This window comes from Octopus bimaculoides, chromosome 7 (assembly GCF_001194135.2).
Source record: "Octopus bimaculoides isolate UCB-OBI-ISO-001 chromosome 7, ASM119413v2, whole genome shotgun sequence".
Taxonomy (NCBI): Eukaryota; Metazoa; Mollusca; class Cephalopoda; order Octopoda; family Octopodidae; genus Octopus; species Octopus bimaculoides.
This window is the reverse complement of record NC_068987.1, coordinates 96,790,149-96,800,940: the sequence shown is the minus strand read 5'-3', so window position 1 is coordinate 96,800,940 and position 10,792 is coordinate 96,790,149. Positions and strand designations below refer to the sequence as shown.

The window sequence follows — 10,792 nt, the reverse complement described above, 5'->3', positions numbered from 1 at the left end:
TATTGAAAATAAACAATAAAATGGAAATAAATAAAATGTATTTAAATCATTATCTTTTTACTTCAACTTTATCAATAAGGCACTATTAAAAAATCACATAGGCATGAAACAAACTTTAGAGAAAAGGAATAATGTTGTTTTGTGATATTCATGGCTTGTTTCAATTGTATTTAAACAACTTTCAAATGTCAGGAGCCTACTCAATAATTGAAACTAGACTATGTATTCAGTTTGCCAAGATCATAGGTTTAAAGTAATTGTGGGAAAGGAATACACAGATAATGCAATACTGCTCATATGCCATTGATGCATAACAAGTAATGCAAGTATTACAAACATGTACCATCCATGCACAACATGAAAGAGCTGCTCAGGTAATATGGCACTGCACATATGTGCAATCTGCACATAGCTTGTGATGCAAAGATAATGCAATCTTGCAAACATGTGCCATCCGTACACAACATGAAAGAGTTGCAAAGATAATGCAATCTTGCAAACATGTGCCATCCATACAAAGCATGAAATTTCAAACTGAAATCACATGAAAGCAAAACAAAAGGTTTCAACCACATGGCCACACATGTACCTCTTACTTGAATTAAAAGCATTTATGCTTCCTTACTACTGTTGATATTGTCAAATACTTCCTAATTCAAGATCCCTTGTGAAAGGATTTGCACTCAACAGTTCCCCCACATTACTGCCATTTCAATGTCTTCTCCATGCCCATGAGAGGATTTCAGCTCATTATGGTAAGATGAAACACTTAACTGTACACTACTTCTACTGTCAACAAATGAAGTGAATGGCACTTATATACATACAGCTACATGTGCTAGGCTAACACGAGTTAAGTAGCCCTCCCAAGCCCACAGCCAGTAGCTGCAAATGAATTTTGATATTACAGCAGAGAAGTTTGCTGTCTATAGATTCTGTCACATACAACACATTCATGATTGTTGTATATGATACAAGATCTGGAGAATTAAACATAGCCAGCCATCACTCACAAGCAAATATGGCTTGGAAACAAATCCATGCTTTCACTAATTGCTTCAGGTTCCTATGTAGTCACAAGCAGATATAGATGTCCACTATAGAGAGGGGTGCACGAACACCAGACTGATCCTCAATGCAGCTAAGTGGAGGAATGTGAAAAGAAGTGTCTTACCCAACAAACAACATGCTAAGTGGTCAAAAAATTGAATCTACACCTTATGATAAGCTGAACAGACTAACCACTAGGCAACATGCCTTTACAAAACTTCAATAAGTTATTGAGGCTATGGATACACAGACACTATAGTAAAAAAATAAGTTTTTATGTTGACACAAGGCCAATAAATTCAAAGGAAAATGTAGACTGAATCAACCACTGAAATGGCTGTTATTTATTTCAACAGCTCAAGAAGGAATAGAAGTGAAAGACAGTCTTAGCAGGATCTGACTGAACAAAAACGATATGGTCATGAAACAAGACTCCATCAGCCCAGTGGTCAACCCTTCTGCTGCAACCCCACAACCTTTGAAACACAAAGAAAATATAGAATTATTTATAACATTTACAATATTACCAATAATGTTACAAATAATAATACTAATCCTTTCTACTATAGGTGCAAGGCCTGAAATTTTACAGAAGAGGGTTAGTCAATTGCATCAACCCTAGTACAAAACTGGTACTTATTTAATCGACCCTGAAAGGATGGAAGGTAAATGCTGCTAATATAAATAATAGTTTCAAGTTTTGGCATGAAGCCAGCAATTTTGGGTAAAGGGCTAAGTTGATTAAATCAACCCCAGTGCTCAACTGGTACTTTTTTTATCGACTACAAAAGGCTGAAAAGCAAGGCTGATCCTGACAACATTTGGGCTCAGAACAAAGACAGACAAAATGCTGCTAAGCATTTTGCTTGGCATGCTAACAATTCTACCAACTCACCACCTTAATAATAATAATAATAATAATAATAATAATACTTACCTTAATACGCACTTCTCCACTCTTAGGGGGAGCCACTTCTACTTCTTCAATGGACAGAGGTTTCTTTGCCTCCCAAGCAATTGCTGCTGTACATTTGATGGGCTACATGAAAAAAAATATATATAATTAAAAATTTGTGTTTTGTGCAATCTAATTATTGCACCCCTAATCTAATATAACCAACCATCACAAAAACAATTACATGCAAATGTTTCACTGCATTTGACATTATTTTATTTCATTTTCTTTCTTTTTCTATGAATTATTGAGAAAAGCAAAGACAGCTCCCATAACCTTTTGCAGGGCCTCCAAGGCTAATGGGAGGAAGGAGAAGAAGAAACAACATAATGGGTGGCTGCAGTAGTAAGCAGCACACATACATGATATTTTAGATTATTGATGTCAGAGTGTCGAAAGGAAATGTCAACTCCAGAATGTAAAGTAATAAAACTAAATTTGGTAAAATATTTAATGTGCAAGTTTACCATTTCTGCTAACACTGTAGTAAAAATTGATATATATTGTGACCAATAACTGGAATATCTCAAAAACATTGTGACCAATAACTGGAATATCTCAAAAACAATATATCTTTGCACAATGCTCAAAAAATCTATTTATCATCGTTGTTTGAATGTCCATTTTTCCATGCTTACATTGGTCAAAACAGAATTTGTTGAGGCAGATTTTTCTACAGCCAGACACCTTGTTACCAACTCTCACTCATTTCCAAATAAGGTAATATTTCCCTAAGCTAGACATTGCAACTATTATGCAAAGTCAAGATAAGGAGATAGTAACACACGCAGAGAGAGAGAGAGAGAGAGAGAGAAAGAGAGAGAGGCATCAGAGCATCCAGTCATAGAAACCATGCCAAGTCTGACTGGCTGGGCAAAGTTCAGAGAGCTAGCCCCTGCTAGCAACAAAGGATTCTGTCTCAGAGTGAAAGGTAGATTGTTTGATCCCTGTGTGCAAACAGCTATGATGCATGGCAGTGAAACATGGGCTATGACAGCCAAGGACAGGCATAGGCTTGAGAGAAATGAAGCCAGTATACTTTGCTGGATGTGCAACGGCAGTGTGCATGTTCAACAGAGTTGAGAGAAAAATTAGGCATAAGAGGAATCAGATGTGGTGTGCAAGAGAGATGATTGTGCTGGTATGGTCATGTGATACATATGAACGAGGACAGTTGTGTAAGGAAGTACCGATCTAACTGTGGAGGGGTCCTGTGATAGAGGTAGACTCAGGAACACTTGTATGAGGTGGTGAAGTATGATCTTCAAACATTGAACCTCACAAAGGCAATAAATAGTGACTGAGACCTTTGGCAATGTGCTCTGCTTAAGAGGACCTGTCAAACCAAGTGTACCTGTACTGGTGGCACAGATAAAAAAAAACTTAATGACAGGCTTCATGGAGACAAGGTGGCTGAGTACCTTTCAAGCGTTGGGCCTCACGGATGCAAGGTGGCAGAGCTCTTTTCGAGTGTTGGGCCTCACAGAGACAATAACCAAGACCTTTGGCATTATGTTGTGCTTGAGAAGAAGACTTATCAAGCTGAGCAAAATTGTAGTCGTGGCAGCTACTGGTGTCACACAAATAGCACTCATGCCAGGGGCATGTAAAAGTGCCCATTACACCCTGAGTGGTTGATGTTAGGAAGGTCATCCAGCCATAGAAAACCATGCCAAATCAGACTGGATCCTGGCATAGCCTTCCAGCATGCCAGCCCATTCAAACCACCCAACCTATGCCAGCATGGACAACGGACGTTAAATGATGATGATGATGATGATGATATGACAGAGTTCTTTCAGTTTTAATCCACCAAATCTATTCCCAAATGTTTGGTTGGTCTGGGGCTAGAGTAGAATTGGCCAAAGTGCCACACAGTGAGACTGAACCCAAAACCAAGTGATTGGGAAACACTTCATACCCACACAATCATACCTGCACCCAACATAAAAAATTTTTTTAGGTCAATAAATTGACTTCATGTTTCTCTTATTCTTAACTGAAGAGGTCTGAACTTCTAAGCCATGGCTTCATTCAGTCCCTGAATGAAGCCATTTTCAACTTACATCTCTAATTCTCATGGAAAAGGCCTAAATTCTCCGGCTATAAAATATGAAGCTTTAACCCTTTAACATTTAAACTGGCCAAATCCAACCAAAATATTCTATCGGTTTTAATGTTTAAACCAGTCAAATTGGGTCTCTCACACTTACAATGACATTCCAAAAATACAAAATCACACCATTAAAATCTCAAAAATACAAGACAATGCCTGATTAATTTAAAAGGAATAATAATACAATTTAATCTGAATTCTAAAAAGTTTAATATCTAGTCAAACAGAAACCAATCTTATGTGTGTATTCTCTAAAAAAAAAACTTGTTCACATTGCACCAAACATTTCTACAATTGGGCCAAAACCGCAACATACACCATCATATATCAACCCTGAAATGGTATGAAAAGTCAAGTAAGAGAAGATTTATATTAGAAGTCAAAGAGATTAGTGGTTGTCTGGACTGCATTAGTAAAATCAGCTCATAGTAGTTGATAAAGTAAAGAAATTTAACATTCCAGTACACTAACACTCCATATCTTGGACTTTAAGCTTAGCATTACTTTGATAACGCTAAAGCTTTAAAAGTAAATATGAGTACTGGTGGTTTCAACAAACACCCTTCCACACACTGAGCTCTCTCTCTCTCTCCCTCTCCCTCTCTCTCTCTCTCGCCTGCTTATACGTTAATACATTAAATCCATTTCTAAAAATCAAAGTCTTCATGCAAACTTATTTATATACTGTGCAAATAACCACAGAAAAGTACAAGTCAACGAAGGAATCTACATGATCACAGAAAAGTACAAGTCAACGAAGGAATCTACATGATCACTCAACCTGCTAGAAATAGCAGTCAAATGTTTTTTTTAACTCACAGTTATCTTATAGTCAGAACACATTAGATAATGTAGCCCTACAAACTCTTGAAAGCAAGAAGGTTACCATTGGAATACCTTTGCTAGTGGCTCTTCTCAGTCAGAGGTGACCAGGGTCTCAATAACCCTTACTTTCATTCTAAGTTGAAAAGCAGTCACAGTACTAGGACAATATCCTGTACCTTGTGTGGGGACATCTTGTGTCCCACAAGGATCTATTCTTGGTCCCTTATTTATTACATACATTAATGAAACACATGCCAACTTGAAGCATATTCCTGTGTTAAAATACACAGATGACATGAGACTGTACCGCCATAATCCACAAGAGGAAACCTGTGGGTCTAAAAATTGAAGGGTACAAATCTCAAAGCTGTGTTCCATTACTTTGGTGCACTTAGAACCACAACAATCACAGTCAATCAGTCATCATCACTCAATGTCTCGTTTTCCATGGGTCAGACAGAATTTGCTGAGGCGAACTTTCTAGTCAGATGACGGTCTTGCCACAAACTCCAAGCAAGATAATATATTTCTTTATGGCTGGACATGTTTTCATGAAAGTTGGAAACAGATGCTACTGCTTGTATAATAATTATGCCAAGTCAAGGAAACACAATATATACACATCCATGCACATACATATATGATGATCTGCTTTCAGTTTCCATCTACCAAATCCACTAATTAGACTTTGGTTGGCCCCTAACATACCACTCAGTGGGACTGAACCTGAAACCATGTCATTGGGAAACAAACTTCTTAACCACAAAAGCATACCTGGTGCCTATAGGTCTGTTTATATATCAATCACTATCCAAAATATTTATTCTGGTGATGTGGATTTGGCAAACAAGTAGAGAAAATATAGACAAGGACATTTTAGTGTTGCTGAGGTCAGGACCCTTCTCAAATGCTGGTGCCACAATAAAATACACCCAGTACACTTTGTAAAGTCATTGGCGTTAGGAAGTACCTCCAGCTGTAGAAACCATGTCAAAAGTGGAATGTATAAACAGAGTTACTCTCCTAAATGGATTAGGAATAGGATGAGTGGTTCCCAACCTATCTAAAGGAGCAGTAACTCTGAACAAGAACTTGCAAAAATTCTGACAATCCATCCAGCCTATGCCAACATGCAAAGCAGACATAAGATCTTGATGATGAAGCATACAAGAAAAATAGCCTACAAGCAAAGCTGGGAACACTATGTGTAGTTAATTTCTTTTTTTCTACTATATATTACATTAATTTTGATCATATATCTAATGTGAAAATGGGCAGAGTTGCAAGAGAATATTTCAGTTAATAATTATTAAAGCTAATACCCTTAAGGTGGCCATGAATATTAATCTCATTCAATTTTCCATGAATCTATGATCTTGTTACTAAAATAAACACCCATTATTGTATAGAATCCAAAGTTCAAATCCTGTCTTGGAAGGCAGACAGGGAATTTTATCTTCCAATGTTCCAGAGTTTTCAAAACAAATAATTCGTCAACTACTTGGATCGATATAATTTCCACTTTTTTTCCCACTAAAATCAATGACTGACTAAGAAATGGTTTATTGTATTGAATGTGTACTACTATATGTTATTGCTGTCAAATGAAGTCTAACAACTTCTGCTCCCACATCTGGAACAGTACTGCCACATGCACAGACATCATAGACCACATCCACAAGAATGTTGTTTTGACTAACTAGCAACGGTCACTCAGAACTGCAAATGTTTCCTGTCTGTCATATACTATTACTGCCATAATTATTGAAACTAGCCTGCTGCATGCCTCCTCAGCCCAGATCCAGTCATCATCAACACATAACTCCCCCCCCTCCCACAACTGCATCCCTTGAGGAGGAGGTTTTTGTTGTTGTTTTCTTTTTACACGCATTAACCTACAAACAGTGAACATCAGTCCTACCAGTCAAACAATGCAGCCAGTACATCTGTTATGTCTACATTCTACAAATGACTAATGGTGAGGAAGAACATATTCTCAAGGAATTGCTATGGATGATGTTATAGAGGGCTAGCTGCAATTTGTTTCCCAGTAATCAATATTTTCCTGCATATCATAGTCATTATTTTTATGTTTACTTTTTTCCATATATAACAAAACATCTTCAGGTAGCATTCATTAGCCAGGTGCCCTTTCCTGATACCAATCTTAGAATACTGCAATCCCACTAGTCTTTGCACATTGAATCACTGTGGGGATAGCATAAATAAATGTCACTGCTGCTTAAATCTCCATGTACCTTCATATGGAGACAAAGATGCATAGATATAACATACCTATGACAGGCTTCTGTACAGTTTCCATCTATCAGATTTCACTCATAAGGAATTGGTCACAGTCTGAGGCTGTAAAACAAGATGCCCACGATGCCAAACAATGGGATCAAACCTGAAACTGTGTGGTTGCAAAACATACAATTTAACTCTGTCATGCTATGTTACCACTTTAACAGGAATAGGTTAAATGTTTTCTCTGTCAGATTCCCGGTAAAGCAGCAATGAACAACACATGTAGCAAAAGAAGATGCAGCCAATTCTGTCCATTAGTTTGCCTGAAATTGTTACTCTTGAGTTGTATACACAACTATTTAATTTTTGCTCAGGAGCCCAGATGGAGAGTAAAGTTAGACACAGGGCCCAGGCCTGAAAGGGTTAACCACACTGTCATGTCTACACCTATCAAATACTGAAATGTATTCAGTCTAATGTGCTTGCTTAACTATGTCTAAATGATTTCAAACAATTCGTCCATAACTTAGTAAAGTAACCTCTTTTAAATACTATTAGATTTTGTCTTTTTTAGATCTTAAATTAGGTTATCAGTAATGACCTACACGTGAGACACCATCAGGTCTAGCATATTCCTAAGTATTTGTCTGGCATAGACACGTTTTCATAGATGTTGAGGCAAAGGCTGTGTGGCTCTGTTGTGAAGAAGTTTGTTTTGTAATCATGTGGATTCAGGATCAAGTCCACAATGGCTTTGATCTTGGACAAGTGTCTGTTATAACCTCAGATGGACCAATGCCTTATACATGAAATTTGATAGAAAAAATTGTATAGAAGCCTCGTGTGTGTGATCATCTTTTAACATCTATCATCCATGCTGGCTTGGGATGGATTGCTTGACAGGATGCTATGGGACCAAGGATTGCTTTGCATCCCAACGTCTGATTTGGTATGATTTTTATGGCTCAATGACCTTCGTAACACCAACCAGTTTACAGGGAGCACTGGGTGCTTTTTTTTCTCTGTGCTAGCATCAAAAAGGGTGTTATATATCAGGTCATCCCATAAGTTCTGTCCAATTTTACCTTTTTTAAAATTGAATGAAATTTAATAGTATTTTAGAATGTCTAATGAAAAATCTGCCTCAAATTCTATCTGACCCATGGAAAAGTAGATGCTATGATGATGATCCACCATGACCTTCCTTAAAATAGAGGGGTTTGATTTGATGAAGATTTAATTGTTTATTTGATTTTGCTTTTTCCTAACAGGTCAAGCAACCACACTGAGGATCTTACTTAGCTGCAATGTTAATTATTTGTTATATACAAGTTAAACAATATCACACATTCTGTACATGTGTTAAGTGATAGTCACACATTACACACATATGGCCAGTCACGTTTTGTGGTAGCACCAATTTTTATCTTGAAACTTAAAAGTGCCTTTCAAGAAAAAAAAGGCTCAAAGTCCAAGTAGACAAAACATTACACCACCTCCCATATGATACACTTTAAACCTTTTTTTGTTTTAAAAAAAACGTATACACACAATATTAATCCTACAATTCCTGTGCACCTAATTTCATAACTTTTCATGTGAATGCAGTACTACTGGGTTATTCATGTTCAAATTGAGAACACATCAATTCATTAAAGCAACTGATAAAGCCAAAGAGGGAGTTACGTGATTGTTCAACATGGTAGAAATAGAAGCCAAATATCTCACAAATCATACTCTACTATCTCAGGCTAAATGACAGCATCTTCCCCTCTTTTAGCAATGAGATGCATCTCTGCCATGAATGCTTAGTTTCTGTAGCGGCCCATTGTCTAATCTAGAAAGGAACTAATGGGTACCATGAAGGATCAGTGAGAGTATACAGTTAACCTTTCCAAATGAGTGAATAAGGGGTGAATCAGCCTATAAGGATTTCATCACCACCTGTCTATAAATAATTTAATCTTTTTTCTTTCTTTCACTGGTTTTAGTCATTAGGTCAGAGTTTCTCAACCGGGGTTCCCTCAGAATCCTAGGGTCCCACAAGAAAGAGTGAGATAAGCTAATGCTAATTTCAGGATTTTAATATTACCATACATGCACAACATATTACTAGTTATTGTAATAAAGACATCATCCTAGCTAACCTATTATGTTATAAAAAAAATATAACAACCATATATATATATATATATTTACCACATGAACTACAATGAAAAAAAATATAAGATATGGTATACATATATTTTTTTTTGTGCAAGGGTTCCTTGAGACATGTAATTTGTTTTAAGGGTAGGGTTACACAAGGGTAAAAAGGTTGAGAAACACTGCATTAGGCTGTAGCCATACTGGGGCATTGACTTCAATGGTTACAGTTGATCATAGCTACCCCAATACTTATTTTATTACTCTATTTGCCAAACTTCCTGGAGGACACGAGAAACATTGGTTTTTAGACCAATGTAAACAAACACATGCACACAAACTCCTGGAAAGTTTCTATCTACCAAATCCCACTAATAAAGTTATCATTCAATTCAAGAAAACCACTGGCACAAGATGTCCTGCACGAGAATCGAACTTCTTAAACATACTGTTAGAAATAATGGTGTGTGTATCAGTGAACCTTTTTTTTTTTCCAGTAGTTTTAATTTTTTAAAAGAGTAAAATAAAAATTATTCATTTTTTCATGCAAGAGCAATATATACTTTATATATTTTATAAATATATATATATATATATATATACACACACACACACAAGGTGATGTCGAAAGTTTCCTGGACTAGTTAGGTTTTATGAAAAGTAACTTATTTACCTAAGTTTGAACAGGATCTCTTGAAATAGCCACCTTGCACAGCAATACACTAGTCCCAGTGTTCCTGCAACTTTTGGAGTCTGGCCTGGAAGTCATTTTCCACAAGTGAGTTGAGGACCTTCTGCAATTCGCTCTGGATCTCAACAACAGTGTTAAAACAATGACCTTTGAGCTGCATTTTCATCTTGGGGAAGAGATGAAGTCTGCAGGTGTTAAATCTAGTTAATAGGGTGGATGCAAAAGTGATACTGTGTTGTTTTTGGCAAGAAATTCGTGCAGAAAGCTCAGTGATGGTACATTGTCATCGTGAAGAATGCAATTCTTCACACTCCACAGATCTGGCCAGTTTCACTGAACGTCCTCTCTCAAATGCTTCAAAACGTTGCAGTAGAACTCAATAGTCTGGCCTTGGAGGATAAATTCTCAATGCATAAAACTGTGGATGTTGAAAAAACACGATGAGTATGACCTTGATTGAGATGCAGCTCCGCCATGACAAAAATGTGTCCATGACAAAAACTGCAGACTATGGCATACTCATGAACACAAAAACACAAATTTCACAACTTGTGAAGTAAACTGTTGTCACTCAGCATACTGTGTGTGCAACCATGTGCCATCTGTTAGTGTGCTACATGAATTACTGTCATATTAATGTGGGAAATTACTTTGAAAGAAATCTTTGAAGAAGGGTGAGTAGATTGATTACATTATGTTATTGCAGTTTTGTGAAATTTGGCTGTTATTTCTAGCATGTGGCCAGCCTGCTTGAAGGCCTGGG

General features: G+C 36.9%; 1 protein-coding gene across 1 annotated transcript in view; it reads right to left on the bottom strand.

Annotated features, from left to right (window-relative positions):
• The window catches only part of LOC106880206 (alcohol dehydrogenase class-3), a 29,475-nt gene that overhangs the window by 16,422 nt on the left and 2,261 nt on the right, over positions 1-10,792 (bottom strand). Inside the window, exons 2-3 of the mRNA XM_052969463.1 lie at positions 1,949-2,089; positions 1,243-1,303 (exon numbers count right to left, since the gene is read on the bottom strand). Of these exons, the coding sequence (XP_052825423.1) occupies positions 1,243-1,303; positions 1,949-2,089 (202 nt within the window). The remainder of the gene's footprint in view (positions 1-1,242; positions 1,304-1,948; positions 2,090-10,792) is intronic.